Here is an 18,844-nt window from a genome sequence, read left to right on the forward strand (position 1 = left end):
TTGCGGGTCGTAGGGTACGCTGGAGCCCATCCCAGCTCCAGACACCTCACCAGCTCATCACAGGGCCACCATATCCCATCATAATTTTTTTTTTACAATTTTCTCCGGGCCTATTAAAAACGTAGTTTGGAAACCCATATGATAGAGAGATGAATCAGAACATGCGTATTCAAAAAATGTGCAAAATTGCTCTCTGACCACTTGTGTTTTCATTAATACAAGAATGAGTTCATGTGACGTTTTGTTTTATAGTACATTCAAAATGAAATTATTTTGATTTAGTTACAAAAAATATATTCTACTTCAATGAGTGTATACTGAAGTTGTGAAACTCCTTATATCCCTACGTAATTACTAAATGCTGGGGGCCTACTTCTTAAAGAAGTCCCGCTGTGGTTACATGACTTTTAATGGTGCGTACTACTTCCAGGGAGCAAACGTGACGGACGTGGTGTGAAAATGTAGAGGTTGTGCTTCGGTCGTGAGAAAAACTAAGATGGCGTCTCGTTAAGAAAGATAGGATGACCTGATGAGAGTGATGATGATGGTCGGGAAATGATTGATAACGACATAATTGATAAAGTTCGAGAATTTATTTACTGTTAAACGAATCTCAACCATCAATATTTTTTGAAGGAGTGTGCTAGACAAAACGCAGCATATGGAGACCCGAGCCTGAAATACGGTCAACTTTGCTAGCGTCGTAAGCTAGCCAACTGGACCGAGCACAGCTGGCCAACGTTACCTAACCACCAGTCATCACAACACCAGAGGAAGGAGAGCGGCCCCCAGCCCATATCATACCCGGGACATCGAGGTGTCTTCGGTCAGTCATGGCAACGCAGTGAGGCTTTGTAGTTGAAAGGAATCAAAACATTTGCATGTTAGCGTTTCTTATTGCACATACATGTATGTAACTGACGTCAACTAGCTAGCTGGCTGTTCGAGGGGCTATGAGGAGGTTGGTTGACTTGATTTCGTTCACATTGCATTGTTGACTTTTTCGTCGAGCGACCCAGCTAACCACTGCTAGTTGGCCAAAGCCGTGGGTTTAGACGCGTTTAGACTGTGATGAAAAATCGGAGGCCTCGATGCTAATGTTAGCTACCAGCGACGGTGTCGCCTCTGCTAGCTAAACAATAGATACAAATGGATTTCAAGATGACTCAAAGAAGCGATGTGGACATACCTGAGCTAATTCAATACTCAACTTTGCTCCTGGCTCTTGTTGTTGTTGGTTGGTTTTGATAACATTCCCTTCATTTTGGTAGCATTAGCTAACAATTCTCAGCTAACATTAACTGACATAATTGGGTGACTTTAAGAAAGTGTAAGTTATTATGCTCGCTTTTGGTGTAACTTCTTGGCTTTCGCGATTGTTATTTGTTTCACTGGAGTTTATTAATTTACATAGTTTACTCCAGCAGTGATGGCTTCTGTACCTTGAGGTTCATGGCCTACACGCCATTGTTTGTTTGAAGGCCCACCAGGAGTCAGATTTAAGGGTTCATCACTGAGGTCTCAATATCAGATTGTATTGATTTCTGCTTTAACATTATGTAGAATTATAATATGTAACAGTCTTTTCAACGGAGATACTCTATTTTAATTAATAGAAATCGAAGGTGTGTGTGTGTGTGTGTTTTTGTAGTCCATGAAAACATTTTGAATGGGGAAAAAAAATGCAAAACCATACTCAAACCTCATCATTCCAAATTACAACATATTACACATTTTTAAAGCATGTCAGGGGGGTCGGCCACAAAGAAAAACTCTACATGAGATCTAGGAGGGGGGCAGGGGTGGCAGTGATTAGAACCTAATGCTTAGCCTTCTTGCTCAGGATGGTAGAGTTTAAGTTCTGATGGGTGCTGATTTTCAGAGTACAATCAGTCTGTAAAATACACTCCCCTTATTCAACAGTTTACATGTATCTGTAAATGCAGTGTTGTGATTTAATTGGTCTGGGTTAGGTCTGAAAGGTTTGAGCTGAATTTGATTTCATCCATCCTCCAGCCATAAGGGTACAATGCAGTGAAATGGGTTCAATCACATTGCCCTTTGAAAAGTATAACCCTAAAACAAGGCTATAGTTTTTATCATCCAACACCTGGACTTCAAAGAAACAATTATTCTTGCAATTCTTGTCTATCAACAATAGGTAGATGAATAGGTAGATGTCCAATTTCTTTTGGGGGTTTGCTGGACATATTATGTAGGTGCTGCAGACATTTTCCCCTTCATCCTCCAGCACCTGTGATTTGATGTCATTGTCTAAAGTTGTTTTGATGTGACTGTTTTTCACCATCTTTTCCCAACAAGCGGGTTGCTGCTATTACTGTATAAAATAGAAAAGAATTTGCTCTGGTATGCACCTGAGAAAATTTTTTTTGTGCCTCCCAGTTCTCCTAATCCATGTGTATTCATTTATGTTCCTTTATTTTTCTTTCATTTGTTTTTTTTATTTTTTAGTGTTTTATGTTTTTCATTTGAAATACAATAATACAAACACACGAATCAATATATAAAAATGTTTTCACTAATACAAAAGAATAAATAAGCTAGTGAGCTAGCTAGCGAGGTTCATATAAATGATCTCCCAATAGAAACTCTGAAATAAACTAATACAATTTGAGGCAAAGGTTAAAAAATAACAAGTAATGAGCTAATACATTTTTTAGAAAAAGATGAAGCAAACAATTTAATGTAGCAGTTGAAATAAACATAAAATACATCCATTTTCTTGTAGACGAGACAATTGCAATCACCTTGCCATTTATTCGCCTAACCTGTCTCCCATTGCCCTCTGGGATAGGCTCCAACAGACCTGTGACCCATGTAAGAAAGAAAAACCCAGAAAGTGGAAACCACACAAATGAAACAAAATAATTACTTAAAAATCTGCTGAGGAGAGCTGCGCAGTGTCATTTCAATTTGTTGACAAAACAGGGAAATGAGGGTTGGTTAGCTTTCGATTTGACGCAATGAATGCGATCTTTAGCTAAGAGTAAGACCATAGTAATGATGTTGGAAATAGACTGGCTTAAATTATCTATTTAAATTACAATATAGTTTCACTTTAAATGGGGTGGATTTATTGTGTGGGATAAGAAGCTTTCGACATATCCAAAATTTAAAAGAACAAATGCTCCAAAATGTCATTGGTAGAATTACAAAACAAAATGCACAGGTAAATGTCAACTTTAAATCTTAGCTTTATAAATTCAGCTACTGGCTATATTTTTTTTTAATCACTTTGAAGTGGGTGTCTTTTTTGAGGGCAACAAGATATTTTATAAATTTTAAGCGAGTTTTGTCACAGTTGATTGATTGCTCACAGAAAGTTTTTAGTAAAGGTCCATGATGATAATTTGGTTTCATGCCATCAATAATTGTTTGTTGCAGTTAACATAAATTGAATTGGGATACCGGGATAACCAAATATTCATGAAATCCCTAGTGTTAAGCGTAGGCCATGATATACTTGTGGTCAGTTACTAACTTTCTCACTTGTTTTTAGGTAAAATGTTTTCTATGAGCAGTAAAATTTATATTTCACATTCAAGTGCTAAATGTATACTGTTTTCATGAGTGCCTGCATTGTGCTTCTGCTCACTCATTTTAGTTTCCCAATGCACTGGTATAGTTTTCTGTCCAGTGCCATAAACTGACATATGTGATCTGTGTATGCTTAGCTTGTCTCATGAAACGCCAAGAGAAATGTTTATGGATGAGTGTTTAATAAATGTCATAGGTTACAGATAGGTTACAGATTTTTTGTGACTTTATTTTTTTAGTCACAAAAATATTGGGCTTTAGATCCTCCTTTCGAGAATGCAAGGATTCAGGGAGTTGAAGTCTCTGCAAGCATACGTAAAATATTTTCTGAAATTGAAAACTGTCCTTTGTATCTTTCTGTTGGAAGGGCAATGGAAGGGGAAGAGTTTTTACCTCCTCCGGAGTGTCCAGTGTTTGAGCCGTCATGGGAGGAGTTTCAGGATCCCCTGGGCTACATTGCCAAGATTCGTCCTATCGCAGAGAAGTCTGGAATCTGCAAAATCCGACCTCCTCCAGTAAATATTTGCTTGTGCTTGGATTGTTTTAAATACAGAACATTTTCTGAGATATATTTGCAACATGTAAAATTCAGCTGCACTGGGTTTGACTTATTTACTGAGTAATAAACCAAGAAGATTGCCATTCCTACCTTGAAAATGTTATAGCTTTCATCTGACAAGCTAATTTTTTATTTCACACGGATGGCATGTCTTGTTTTTTTCCCCTCGGTTTGGTTTGTTTGGCTTTTTTAAGTTAGCAGACTTAATAAACCATAAAAGTGTTGATCCCTTTATGGTTTGTAACCAGTGTGTAACCAGCTAAGCAGAGGTGTTTATCAATGTCTTCTGTCAACACATTGTGACACAATATTTTGCTCTTAATATGAAAACTTTGTTTTTTGTAACATTAGCTTGGGTCTGCCTAACATTAACAGTAAGCAGGATGTCTAATTTGTCTTAAATCTCAAGCATTTAATTATTTTGTGCAAAAGTATGAGTGATTAATCCTTGTAAAGTAGTTACACAAAGAAGATATAAAGACATTAAAATCAACCTATAGGAATTAATTACAAATGGAACTAGATTTACTAGTTTAGTATGCTGCATCTGTGTTCCATACATTTTCTGCTATATTGGCTATCACACATTAAAAAACCAATAAAGCAAAGCTTAAAATACTTATATACATGCTTAACATATATACAATATTTCTTTACAAAATAAAACACAAGTGAAATAGAATACAGTGAATTAGAGCTCATCTTTTGGGTGCAGTTGGGATTAAGGAGTCATGCAGTAATGACAGGCTTTCTAACGCTAGACACATTACTTCCTTTCCAGTGTTTTGTGCTGGGAATAACCATTGATTTTGCAGGCTATTCATCTCATTCTTAAACGTAATACTTCAGGAATGTTTTGTGATTACATCTCAAAATTTGGCACAACTCCACTCAGACTCAGCTATGAATTTATTGGTATTTTCTGGTAAATGTTCAAGGTCATTGTGACCTGTCTTTTGTAATGAATAAAAAGACTTCACACACACTCTTAAGCAATGGGATTTATTTTTCCATTGTGTCAAAGGTCAAGTTCATTATGACTTGATATTTATCATAATCTACACAAACACTTTTCTAGGTCTTTTTACCAAATATATTAGAAGCAGGAAGGGAGATTGGGTCAAATTTCACAGATGGTTTGTTATTAAATTTGTGTTCAATAATACTGGGTGCCCACTTAAAAAATGTGATGGTTTTGTATAGGTCTTCTGGATGAAGATGACATTTGTAGCTTCAAATTTAGTTTTATATCTAAAGCATGTAATTAAAGTGTCTTTTAGACCATTCCATGAATTTTATGATGCTTTGATACAGAAATTTGTGCAAACTGCTTGGACTAGAAAGACTACAATGGAGCAATAATGCTACACTAGTCCAAAATCAACTTCTTTTTAGAATGTTTCTGCGGCATTGAGCGATAAAGTTGCAACCATTAATTGTTGATCATGTAAACGATACTCTTGCTCGACCTTGGTTATCCTTGGTTAAATTGTGATGTACTTGTTCCTATAATTATCCAGTGTGTAACAACAGTGAAGTGCCGACTGAAGTCACTGTCAATAGTCTCCCATGTTTGTTTGAAAGTAGAGATTTCAGAATTACAGATTTCTTATTTATTTACATGTTTTTGCTCCAAAATAGGAGTGGCAGCCACCTTTTTCAGTGGAGCTGGATAGCTTCCGTTTCACACCTCGTATCCAGAGGCTTAATGAATTGGAGGTAAGTTCAGTTTTCTTCTTATAGGTGACTATTGATGACATGTAATTGGATTTCTTTACTGAAACTGCCCATGGTAATCATAATGGTCCCTCATGTGTCTCATTCTAGGCGGAGACCAGAGTGAAGCTTAATTACTTAGACCGTATTGCCAGGTTTTGGGAGATCCAGGCATCCTCTTTAAAAATCCCACACATTGAAAGGCGTATCCTTGATCTGTTCAGCCTGTCAAAGGTAGAAACAACTCTATTCTACTCAAATAATTAATTTAATTTGAAAGTCTTTGGGGTTTTTTTTTCCTTTTATGTGAAGAATTGTCAAAAAATGCTTTTCTCTACCAGGTTGTGACAGATGAAGGCGGTTTTGAGATGGTCTGTAAGGAACGCCGCTGGGCCCGTGTGGCTCAAAGGCTTGGATACCCCCCGGGCAAGAACATCGGTTCTCTGCTGCGCTCACACTATGAGAGGATTGTTTACCCCTTTGAAATGTTCCAGTCTGGTGCCAGCATGCCGGTATCTCTCAGCTCATTTTCTTCAGCTCATTTGAACTTATTCCCAGTATAATATGTTGTAGACTTTTGATTAAGGTTAGGAATCAATTCATTTGCATGTTTTAACATGTTGTAATGTAAATTATTCTCTTGCCTCATGCCCAGCATTGCAAGCCAAAGCACTATGACGGTGAGGACGTGGATAAAGAGTACAAGCCCCACTCCATTCCCCTTCGGCAGTCTGTGCAGCCATCCAAAATGAACAGCTACGGACGCCGGGCAAACCGCTGCCAGCCTGATGTGAGTCAGAATGCCGATCAGCTGTTAAACACATTTTCATACTTCTGGGACCGGTCGCCCTGCTGACGGTCCTTAATCTATTTCATCCCTTAAAGTTGTTTGGCTCAAATGTCCATATTTCTCTTCCTTACTCAAAATCTAAATGACAAATAGAAGAATATTTTTGGTTTAAGAGCTGCTTCGCAAAACATCACACATTGCTTGGGTTAACGGATCTATCCAGAAGAATTTGTTTTTGTTGTGCGTTTGAAGGGCGTGAATTGGGCTTCAGGTTGTTCTAACCTGTAATTACTCTATCAGGTAATGTTTCTCACAGATCTGGAATCTTATCGAAATAGATCTGAGCAAATTTCCTCTTTGTCTTATTAATACCTAGTTTGGTTTCGTCCAAACATATATTGGTGTATTATTGTATTGTGTTTTGTATGTTTTGATGAAAGAAATCTGTGCATTTACCAGGAACTAAAACCTCAGTGTAAGTGAGATTTGATCATTTTGATTGAACAGGAAATGTCAAAGGTGATTTATCTCTTATCATTATTGTAACCTTTTAATGGTTCACGTTCTACTACTTGCTGATCAGTCAGAGTAACAGATCCCAACACTGAAAGCTGAAAAAAATCTTAAACCAACAATCCACCCAAATGTTTCTAAAATGAATTTCTAGCATGTATTATGCTGTATTATGGACTGCTTCTGTTTCTATGCTGCTCCATGTGCATCAGTTACAGTGGAGTAACAGATAACTATGTATGTAGGTGTGCACTGAGTGCATCTCTGCTTGTTTGCCCTCCATCCTGCTATGCTGCTGTGCTAAACGCTGCTGTTCTTGCTCTCTGCTCCATGTCTTACATGTTTTCTGCTTTGTTTCTTCCACCTCCTTCCATCTCAAAAAATATATACAGGGCTATTTGTTTCACAAACTACACTTCACGGTGTTTTTACTCCGCATTAATGCTTCTAATACAACATTTTGACTAGTCTGCATTCTGTAATCTCATGCTTCTCACATGCAAGTTCACAATGCTTCGTTATTCACCCTCTCCCCCAGGTTGTGAATGGCCGACTCCTCACGCATTGAACATGTAATGCCTGCCAATCAATTTTTTTTGTCTATTTTATTTATTATGCTGCTCAGATGAGGGATCCAAAATCTGCTAACTATCTTGAGATGAAATACAAGCTTCTGGTAGTGCTTCACTATTTATTGTCATTACCGCAAAACAGCTCCTATGTTTGTCTGTGGAGTTTTGAAAAGTTATTAATAGTTGAACACGTTTTTAAGCTTTCCTAATGGGATTGCACGTTATGAAATTTTAGCTAAATTTAGACAAGCGACCAATTTAATGTCCCATAGATCAGTAGATTATTCCCCATGTCCAAATTCCTTTCCAAATCAGTTTCTGGTTCTCAAGCTGCCCATTGACACTAAATAATGCAACAACTGAGTCACCTGTCAGACATTTGCAGCAACTTGTAGGGTCAGGGTTAAGTTAACAGAAATGTCAAACATTCTCCAACTGTATCTATATAGTTTCTCATTCATCCAGGCCATGGTTATCCACTATTGTTTAAATCAATCCAAAATTGGATTCAGTTAAACAACTTTGGATAGTCTGCAAATATTTCATTATTGGCGTCATTCTGGCCAGCCTGTTAAGAATAAGCTCATCTAACTTAAATTTGAATTATGTGGCCCTGCCACATAATAATGTGTCCTTTTGGTATTTTTTCCGACAACTCCCGGCTGTATTCTTGCCAGGCTCTCTCCCTTCCTCTCATCTCCCTTTTTCTCTGTCTTAGTTTATTGTTGCTGTTATTGTCTCCCTTTGCAGGGTCCAGAGGACCTCGCCCCCAATCCTCTCACCACTGGCTCTCAACTCATCTCTGCGGTACTGCCTCTTGAGCATATGCGCTCCCCCCCCCTCTCCTTTTTTTTTTTTTTTGTTAGACCATCGCTCCCTCTTTGATGTTGTCTATAAATGGCTTTTTTCTTTTCTAAACTAACCGCAAAATCGCTCTGAGTCACATGCAACTCATATCGAGTTTCTTGGCAACCCATGTAGGCTTACATGACTCTTACAGTACTTCACATCTGTGGCAGAACAATAATATTGAGTTGACAGTATTAAACCTTCATTATCCTCTTAATTTACTTAGCAGACAGTGAATACAGAGAGGATGATATTCTTGGCTTGCTTCTATTGTTTTTACGTTGACTTCATCTACATGAACACGCTCAAAGGCTGCTAGAAAGAGTCACAGTTGAACAGACGTGTTGTCAATGTGTTTTTAGACAGTCTACGATTTTTCAAGGGTAAAAAAAAGAATCATTTGATGTTGAGGCTTGAATTGATGACTTGATGTAAATTTGAATCTTAACACTCCTACATGGCAAAGTTCCTTAGTATCTGAACTACTTAAACTATATCTCCACTTGCTAAACAAGCTTTTATAGTTCAGTTGTTGGGCTGCCGTGGTTTCTGGCATTCTCTCCTTCACCCATCCTCGTTCCTTGTGATTGTACTTTGCTTTCAGATGTTTTGTCGCTGGGCTGTTTGTTTGCCTTTGCTTGTTTTGGCCTTTTGCCTTGCTGTCTATTCATCACAGCAGCTAACAGTGTGGCTGCATGAAGATGGAAGAACCCATCTGAAAAAAAGAAAAGAGAAATCCATCTGAGCGACATGTTTTATGACATGCCATCTGTTTGGGGGGTTTTTTGCACTGATGAACAAGAAGAGTTTCAAGAGCTTCTTTCTGCGGTAAATCAGGTTACATTCTGACTGCTGATTTATGGGTACTCATCTGAATAGTGGAAGCCTTCAGATTGTATGACGTACTGGATTTTAAATGGCTGTTTAGGCAGTAAAGTCTGAGTTGGAACCAAAACTGGGCATGTTGTCAAGCCCTGCTTGTATATGCTTTTTTGAACTACTGTTTGATTTAAAGCCTTTAGAAACTTGTGTGTTTCCTCCTACATTGCTGATTGCATGTGACTTGTGTGTACTGTTTGCAATCATATGGCAGAATGGAGCTCACCTCAAAAAACTCAACCAGGCATTTCATGCTAATAACAATACTGTGAATGTAAAGGAGGACATCAGAATTGTTCCTTTGTTACGGGGTCAAGTCCCGATTTCATTTACTGTTTTACAAAGTCTGACACTTGGAATAGATTTCCACCCATGTCTCAATACATTTGATAACTTCCTGCTCTGAGAAGACGAGGTTCACTGCAGTTTAATGTAAAGAAGGTCTTGGATTGGAGCCATTCAGAAAGTGGCTCCAGTGGTAGAAAATGAAAGGAAATTACAGGATGATTTTTCATCTTAGCATTAAAAGCACAGCAGAGTCAGAGGTGAGTTCAAGACCAAGTGGGATAAGACAAAGTGGTTCTGAGATTTAATTCAAATGGATCCAAATGAGTCAACGATGACCATTTAATTAGAATGCATTTATTTTAACGACCTGTCTTGTGACTGAAATGTGAAAAAGAGCCAAGACACGATCACAAACAGGTATTGCCGGTTTAGTCTCAAACTGAAGTGCAGCAAAGAAACAGCAAGATATGAGAGTGTTGTCTGGGAACTGAAAACGGAACAACCACTCCTGTCAGCTATGAGAGAAGCCAGATACACTGGGAGCATGAAAGGCACAGAAAAACCATATTAGATGTGAAAACCAGAGGTTGTAATGATGAAGATGGTTTAATAAGAACAATGGGTAAATAAAAAATCTAGACTCACAGTACAGTAACAGCTCTGCTTCATTTCAAACAGTTTGATTTACCTCTTCACTAAACACAATTCCAATACAGCTAATAGAGTATTACAAATAACACTAAAACATCTTTACTCCTGACTTGTTTGTCTTCTTATCAAAATAACACAAATAACATCAATCAAGGATTAGTTCATTAGAATCCTGGTTAGAAAAGTCTTACTGATATTACTGTATGGTTGCAACAACTGGTGATTTGTGTTCTGGTGGTGGATCTTTAAGGTTTCACTGTGATGTAGGCTAACATTTTAGTTTCTAACCAAGCATAATTCCTCTTTGTGTTGCACCGCTATGCTCACCTCTAACGTCTTTGTCCTGCATTTGGAATAAACCCTTGCTTTGCTCTTTGTGCGCTCGAGAGTAGCAGTTGTTCGTCTTTGCAATCATAATAAATACGGACTTTTGTCTACAGCCTGAACCTACAGAGGAAGACATAGAGAAGAACCCAGAGCTGAAGAAGCTCCAGATCTATGGCGCAGGGCCAAAAATGATGGGACTTGGACTGGTTGCAAGGTACAAAGGCATCAGGAAGAAAGGTATGTACAGTTTTTACCTTAAAGGTTTTGAATTCTGGCATAGGTTAATTTGAGAAACCTGGAAATTTGGAATGATCATTGTTTTTTAAGTGTTTTTCATTTTTGCACCAAAATGTTCTGAACAATTTTTACTCTTCGAATAGATGAGCTCCCTCAAACAGTTACCATAAAGGAGAATGCGTCCTCCACTCCTGCTGACACCCCCATCAAGGTAGAGCCACTGGAGCCTCAGAGGCAGAACGACGGGGGTACGTCAAGCCCTCAGCTTCCTCCTCCTGCCGCCAAGGTTAAGACAGAAGTGAAGAAAGAAGAACCAGAGGAAGAGAATAGTAAAGGAAATAACGAAGAGGAAGACGAATCAGATAAACCATGTACAAAAATGACCATGAGGCTTCGACGCAACCTCAACAACCCACAGTGTGTAAGTAGATCAGAGGATGAAAGAAGAGAGCACCATAACAAACTGAATATTGATCACTTGTTGGGCGACTGGCTGCAGACATGATGCTCCTTTTCTAACACAATTCACAGTCAAATTTTACCCATTCAGTGCGTAACAGAACATCATTTCTGCTCCAGTTTGAAGTGAGCCCCAAACACGACAGTCAGTGCTTTGCTTTTTTCAAAGGTGGACTCCTTTGTGTGCCGGATGTGTGGTCGAGGAGATGACGACGAAAAACTCCTGCTGTGTGACGGTTGTGATGATAACTATCACACCTACTGTCTACTGCCTCCACTCACCGACCCTCCCAAAGGCAACTGGCGATGCCCCAAGTGTGTGGCAGAGGTATGTCAGCGTCTTTTTTTTAAGCATCTCATGTTAGGTTTTTCAGACATTCAAGATTCAGCTCTGGTTTAATTTTCTCCTCTTTGCATTTTCTTAGGAGTGTAAGAAACCTGCAGAAGCCTTTGGTTTTGAACAGGCCACACGAGAGTACAGTCTGCAGAGTTTCGGGGAGATGGCAGATGCCTTCAAAGCAGATTACTTCAACATGCCCGTTCACGTGAGCACACTCATATAAGATTTGAATATGAAGGAAAACTATCCTGATTGGCGAGAATGTGTGAGACTAATCTGTGGTATTACCGGTTTAGATGGTTCCTACTGAGCTGGTGGAGAGAGAGTTCTGGAGGTTAGTCAGTAGCATCGAGGAAGATGTGACTGTTGAGTACGGGGCGGACATACACTCCAAAGACTTCGGCAGCGGCTTTCCAATGAACAATGGCAAGAGGAAACTCACAAAGGAAGAGGAGGTGTGCACATTGTTGTTTCCTTTAGTATGAGGCCTGTAGCATCCTGACTGAGATGATATTTTAGAAACATCAAAACTGCCCAGTTGTAGGTTGAAATCAACCCAAAATGCATTTTTAATACAGTACAATACAGTGCGCCCTCGTTACTTGCGGTTAATGCATTTCAGGAACCACACATGAATAATGAATTCCGCAATATCATGACAAACTATCTTATTATTTACGGTAACTTTAACGTTTATGAACCCTCCCCATACTGATATTAAACCACCTTCCATCTGTATTAACATTTCCCACACTCTTATCGACTGTTTAAAGCACTTTTGCGTCTCACATAAGTCCGGGACTCAAGGAATTTAGCGCACTTCCGGATGCCGTCAGCCAATAGAATGCGCATACGGTATCACGTGACCACCTACTAAAAATGAAGTGAAGTCGCGAGTGTTGATGCGCGACTGCGTGAGGGATTACTGTGACAACATAAGGCCAGTGTCGGTTTTTCTTTTCCCTACCATGCAGCTTCAGTGCTCACTCTTTTGCTTCCATCGGTCAGGAATACGCCCGCAGTGGCTGGAACCTGAATGTGATGCCGGTGCTGGAGCAGTCCCTCCTGTGCCACATTAATGGAGACATCTCTGGGATGAAGGTGCCCTGGCTTTATGTGGGGATGGTGTTCTCAGCTTTCTGCTGGCACATCGAGGATCACTGGAGTTACTCCATCAACTACCTGCACTGGTACAGCATGTTTTTGATTTTTGTTTCTTCTACTGCTGTTATGGGATGCGAATGGGTGGATTGAGTGAAAAAGTATAACACCCCTGCCTGTGCTGATGTTTCTCACCTGTCAGGGGCGAGCCAAAGACTTGGTATGGGGTTCCCTCTGTGGCAGCTGAGCGGCTTGAGGAGGTGATGAAGAAGCTGACGCCAGAGTTGTTTGAGTTTCAACCTGACCTCCTCCACCAGCTGGTCACCATCATGAACCCCAATATCCTCATGTCTCGCGGCGTACCGGTCAGTGCCATTAGCACACAGTGGAAGCAGGAATGCGGTGTGTTGAAGCCTTATCTTTGAGCTTTGTTGTGTACGGTCGGCAGGTGGTGCGTACCAACCAGTGTGCTGGAGAGTTTGTCATCACCTTCCCCAGAGCGTACCACAGTGGCTTCAATCAGGGATATAACTTCGCTGAAGCTGTTAACTTCTGCACTGCGGACTGGGTACGAAGAGTTTCTCAGCTCGTCATTTCAAATTAATGACATTCTTGGATTAATCCACGTCATGCTGTCCTCTCACCGTCAGCTACCCGCCGGCCGTTCGTGCATCGAGCACTACCGGCGTCTGAGGAGGTATTGCGTGTTCTCCCACGAGGAGCTGACATGTAAAATGGCTGCCAGCCCAGAGAAACTAGACCTCAACTTAGCAGCAGCTACACACCGGGAAATGTTCATTATTGTTCAGGAGGAGAGGAAGCTGAGGAAATCTCTTATGGAAAGGGTGAGGCTGTGGGATTTTTGCAGAAATCTGTAAATACATCAGTTGAAGTCAAGTCAAATACTCCCTGAGGTACAAGAAGTAAAAGCTATTGTTAGCGTTTTTATTGTATTATCCTTTTATGAGTGAATAATATTTAAGTGTAACTCTCCACTAATAATTTAATGGTCTTTTATTATGAGGAAAAACTATATAATAAAGTCAAACGACATGTACCTGCAGGGTATCACTGAAGCGGAGCGTGAGGCATTCGAGCTGCTGCCCGATGATGAGAGGCAGTGCGATAAATGTAAGACCACATGTTTCCTCTCGGCTCTGGCCTGCTCCAACTGTCCAGAGCGTCTGGTGTGTCTTTATCACACTCAGGATCTGTGCAACTGCCCCACAGAAAAACTCTACCTCAGGTACATATCACTAATGTGTGTACTTAACATGCGACCCATATCATGCTGATTGGCAGCAGTCTGTAAAAATACCACGTTGTTTTCTTGTGTCCCCTCGCAGGTATAGATATACCTTGGATGAGTTGTTAGGCATGTTACACCGACTAAAGGTTCGGTCCGAGTCCTTTGATCACTGGGCTAACAGAGTCAAAGAGGCCCTTGAGCAGGAAGAGGGAAGCAAAATAGGTGTGAAATGAAAACAAATGCATTCATTATTCATCTTAACAGAATGTGACGATCTTTAAAGACGGCAGTGACATGAAATGGTTGTTAAATTGCAGAAATTAAGGACCTGGAGCTGCTGAAGACTGAGGCAGCAGATAAAAAGTTTCCTGACAATGAACTTCTGCGGAAGCTTAACGCTGTACTCAAAGACAATGAGCGATGCCAGCAGAGAAGCACTGAACTCCTCAGTAACTCAAAGTCAAGGTATGATGGAAGAAAACGGACCATTGTCACTCAACAGTCAGCCACATGCACTTAAATCTTGCTTTCTTTCTAGCGAGAACAAGATGACTTTGGCAGACCTGAAGTCTTTGGTCGAGACGATGCAGAACCTGCCCTGTGTGATGAGCCGTCTGAAGGAAGTGCAGGTGAGAAATTCTGGTCTTAGAATTTGTGTTTGTTTGATTTATATCCTCCCGAAGTTGATCAAATCTAATGTTAAATATAATAAAACTTAATCTTGTTCACCTCTGTGACACCTTTTTTTCTTTCTGAATTTTCAAGGATGTCCTGCAAACAGTGGAGGATTACCAGAGTCAGGCTCAACTGCTGGTCAATGATAAGGAGTGGAGGAGGGGCGCTCCACCTCCTGAGCAGTTAAACCTGCTGTTGGAGCAGGGGTCCAACCTGCCCGTTGTGGTGCCAGAGTGTAATTTACTGCAGGGTCTAAAGGAGCAAGGCCATTGGCTGGCCGAGGTGAGGCGGACCCTGGGCACAGAAGGAGGGGAAAAGCAGGAGATGACGTTGGAGGTGTTGAGGACCCTGATGGCATCAGGTTGCAACGTGCCTCAGAGTGTCTCCGTTGAGACGGCCATGGCGGAACTTCAGGAGCTGCTCACAATTGCAGAACGTTGGGAGGAAAAAGCACAGATCTGTCTGGAACAAAGGTAAAACATTCAAATCCAGTAAAAGCTCCACCTTCCACAAGAATCATCATCCGTATCCAGTGAGTTTATCCTGACACAAAGACATCAAAGCCTGTTGGTCTTTGGTTCCTCCAGGCAAAAGCATCCTCTTTCCACTCTGGAGGCGATAGTGAACGAGGCCCAACTTATTCCAGTCAAGCTGCCCAACATCACAGCTCTGCAGGGCTGTCTCACTCGAGCGCGGGCCTGGGTCACAGACTTAGAGGAGATCCAGGTACAAACAAGTCATGGTGTATTCCTGGTTGGCCTCCGTCTCTAATGGTGTGACGCAGGAAATGAAATACAAACTGTGTTTGCTGTAGAACGGAGAGCACTACCCTTGTCTGGATGACCTGGAGGGTTTGGTAGCCATCGGCAGGGACTTGCCAGTCTTCATGGAGGAGCTCAGACAGCTGGAACTACAGGTGGCAAGCGCTCACTCCTGGAGGGACAAGGCCACCAAGACCTTCCTGAAGAAGAGCAGCATGCACAGTCTGCTAGAGGTGAGGAACACAAGGACTCAGACAAAATTTTAATGTACAAAACAGTTATCTGTATGCCTATATCAGTACTTTTAATTTCATCTTCACGAGAGTATGCGTTGAACTCTGATGTCTTCCTGCAGGTATTATGTCCATGTGCAAAAAGGAGAGAAAGGCGAGATGAGACGTCGCCGCTGGACGAGCCTTTAGAGGACTCTGACACCAACACTCTTGGCCTATCTGCTCAGGACCTGAGGGATCCTGCAGCTATAGTGAGTTTGTTCAGTGTGTTTTTGTCCATTTTATATCCAACATCTAGTTTTGTCTGTTGGATGTGTGTGTGATGTCTCCATATAGACTGTGTATGTGAACCAGAGATCTTGTGCCTCGTCTCCAGGTGATGGCGTTCAAAGAAGGGGAGCATCAGGAGAAAGAGGCACTACTGAGGCTACAGAAGTCAAACATGTGTAAATCTGGATTTAACGCTGCTAGTAGCAAGGAGGACAAGGAGAATGGGAGGTGGGATGACGCTATGGACACGGACACATCCAGCCACTCAGAGAACTCTGTTAAAGAGAACGGCAGCAGTAACCACGCCTGCGCCACCCCCCCTCAGTCAGTGTGCATGTGCGCCGGTCAACCTCGTAACCCTCAGCTGCGATGCCATCTGTGTAAGGACTGGTTCCACGGCGGCTGCGTTCCCTTCCCTTCCCTCCTCCCCTCTTGCGGACCACCAGTCAACCCACTCTGTTGGTGGGATTGGGACTCGCGCTTCTTGTGCCCGCGATGCCAGCGGTCACGGCGCCCCCGCCTGGAGACCATCCTGGCTTTGCTCGTCGCGCTGCAGCGGTTGCCCGTGCGTCTCCCCGAGGGAGAAGCTCTCCAGTGCCTCACGGAACGGGCCATCAACTGGCAGGGCCGAGCCAAGGAGGCGCTGGACATGCCGGAGCTGCAGCGGGCGCTTAAGAGGCTGCAGGAACTCAAAGTGACTCTCCAGTCTAAAACGGAGAACGAGAAAGCCGCGGACACGGGGACAGACGGGAGTTCGGTGATTGTTTTATCTGACTCCGACGGAGGGGAAGGAGACGATGGAGTCATTGATCTGACAGAGGATCCACCTAAAAGGAACGCCAAGAAACACAACGGAACTCAGGTTGGCCATTCATTTTCAACTAACTGGCTCTTTCTTGTGAATAATTATCGACTAATGTTTGAAGCTCATGGTTTGTGTCTTGCTTGTCTGCCCGCAGGCCGGACAAGAAAATGGTCTCAGCAAGAAGTCAAACATTACAGGTAAGGATGACGCGCTGACTGAGTTGACTCGGACAACTTTTCCCCGAAAGATTACCAGCTGTGACTGTGTGTGGCTTCTCCTCTCCTCCTTCAGGCGTGGACTTCCTGCTGACCCAGCTACCTCTGCTAAGAGGTCAGGTGGTGGAGCTTTCACCAGCCACCAGGATCCAGCTGGAGGAGCTGCAGCTGGAAGGAGATCTGCTGGAGGTGTCTCTGGACCAGACGTTCCTCATTCACAGAGTCCTGCAAGCAGCATCGGTTCCACCCAGAGAAATGTTGCGCACACTCATTCAGGTCAGAAGAAGGAACTGGGACTGTATTTTCTCCTAGAAATGTTTTGAGCTGCTCCTTTTCTAACTTTGTTTTCTGTCCCTCGTCCTGACTCAGATTGAGCTTGAAGAGCAGAGGCGGACTGGACGTGGGCGAGCGAAGGACTCTAAAAGGAAGAGAAAGAGCCACAAAGTCGCCGACGGGGCGGGAGAAAGGTCACTGGATGCCACGGAGTCAAAGAAAACCTGTCCCCTCAGCCACTCCTCTCAGTTACCTGCCCAGACCCACCCAGAGGTAACAGCCTGTTTATTACACGTTTACTCAAAAGTACTCAGATGTAAATATTCCCAAAACCTTCAGATTTATTAAAGATAGTAATTTTAAACCTTTTTTTCCTGACAGATTTTGTGATAAAGTCAACACTTGAGCTCTGCTCGAGTGGATTAGCCCGAAGCGGCGCAGGGACAGGACGTTCTGAGCTACAAGACAGTGTCAAGTTACTAAAAGATGCAGGACATCCAGCCCCCCCCCCACCTACCCTCTCCTCCCTCATTCACACATTCAGACACCAATCAAGCGATAATTCTTCTACACTCCTTCTCATCCCACACTCAGCCATATTTCCCATGTCCTGTTTTTTTATTTTTTCCCCCCTCTCAACCTCGCTGTCGTACCAACACTTTATTGGTCGCCTTCCCTGGACTCCGTTTCCCCCCCCTCCCCCCCTGTGATGATAGTAAGACTGTTTGGATCGATGTGGGACTCACCATTACCGGAGTGTGTTTGGTCTTAGGTCAGTCGGTAGGTGCCGTCATCCCAACTGTTCTACGTGGCCGTTCAGCCGACGGCTGTCTTTCCTTTCAGTCAAGCCCCTCGAAGTTCGATAAGCTAAGTTTACTAAGGCAGTTGGGTTTGGGTTGGAATCCTCGAGTTCCATCGAAGGATTTTTGACACCTGATCTTAGACAACAGCACCATGGTTACACTTGTATTTTTAAGTTGTATTGAATCTTGTGTTTTGATGCTGTTTTGAGAGGACATGCATTTTGACAAAACTGAGTAAATTTTGGGAAGTGTTAAAAACAGCAATTAATGTTTTTGGTGCTACTTTTCCGAAATGGACATCTTTACCTCTCAGCTTTGTCTTTGCCCCTCCTTTCTGCTCCTTAATGCCTTCTTTTTTTCCCTTTTTTTTAAGCACCTATCCATTTGACTCCTTATTTTATTCCATTCAATTTGACCTCTTTTGTCCCTCTTTCACTCTTACTCTTTACAAATTAAGGTATCTTCACTGTAACTCACTTTGTCACATTTTATTTTGTTGCTTGGGTTCAAATTATATATAATTATTATTGATATTGCAGACACACAGTTGTCGTGAGTTTGTGTATAAACTTTCATTTTAATGTTGCCTTGTTTTTCTTTTCACTCTTAGAAAATAAAGGTTTAGAATTGTTTAGGATACGTCGACTCCTCATTTTTCATATCCTGACACAGCAGTCGTCTCATGAAACCAAGGAGGTCATCATGATCACAGCGTTTATTA

General features: G+C 41.8%; 1 protein-coding gene and 1 pseudogene across 3 annotated transcripts; one reads left to right on the forward strand and one right to left on the reverse strand.

Annotated features, from left to right (window-relative positions):
* Positions 1-497: 497 nt before the first annotated feature.
* kdm5c (lysine demethylase 5C) lies at positions 498-18,753 on the forward strand. 3 transcript variants are annotated; one of them, XM_068328360.1, is made up of 29 exons: positions 498-826; positions 3,926-4,073; positions 5,759-5,836; positions 5,945-6,067; positions 6,175-6,345; positions 6,489-6,623; positions 8,459-8,515; positions 10,816-10,939; positions 11,083-11,360; positions 11,568-11,726; positions 11,824-11,943; positions 12,035-12,193; positions 12,747-12,928; positions 13,042-13,204; positions 13,288-13,407; positions 13,490-13,684; positions 13,904-14,085; positions 14,186-14,310; positions 14,406-14,553; positions 14,627-14,717; positions 14,854-15,236; positions 15,351-15,489; positions 15,578-15,757; positions 15,880-16,008; positions 16,134-16,889; positions 16,987-17,029; positions 17,124-17,323; positions 17,417-17,593; positions 17,702-18,752. In XM_068328360.1, the coding sequence occupies exons 2-29, from the start codon at positions 3,930-3,932 to the stop codon at positions 17,708-17,710; spliced, it is 4,770 nt and encodes a 1,589-aa protein (XP_068184461.1). In that variant the 5' UTR covers positions 498-826; positions 3,926-3,929; the 3' UTR covers positions 17,711-18,752. The 3 variants fall into 3 exon arrangements, with proteins under 3 accessions (XP_068184461.1, XP_068184460.1, XP_068184462.1); XM_068328359.1 differs by having other exon boundaries at positions 822-961; positions 17,702-18,753; XM_068328361.1 differs by lacking the exon at positions 8,459-8,515 and having other exon boundaries at positions 822-961.
* LOC137608976 (cilia- and flagella-associated protein 20 pseudogene) lies at positions 1,827-2,427 on the reverse strand (annotated as a pseudogene).
* Positions 18,754-18,844: the final 91 nt, after the last annotated feature.

The sequence above is a fragment of the Antennarius striatus genome, chromosome 2 (genome assembly GCF_040054535.1).
Source record: "Antennarius striatus isolate MH-2024 chromosome 2, ASM4005453v1, whole genome shotgun sequence".
Lineage (NCBI taxonomy): Eukaryota > Metazoa > Chordata > Actinopteri > Lophiiformes > Antennariidae > Antennarius > Antennarius striatus.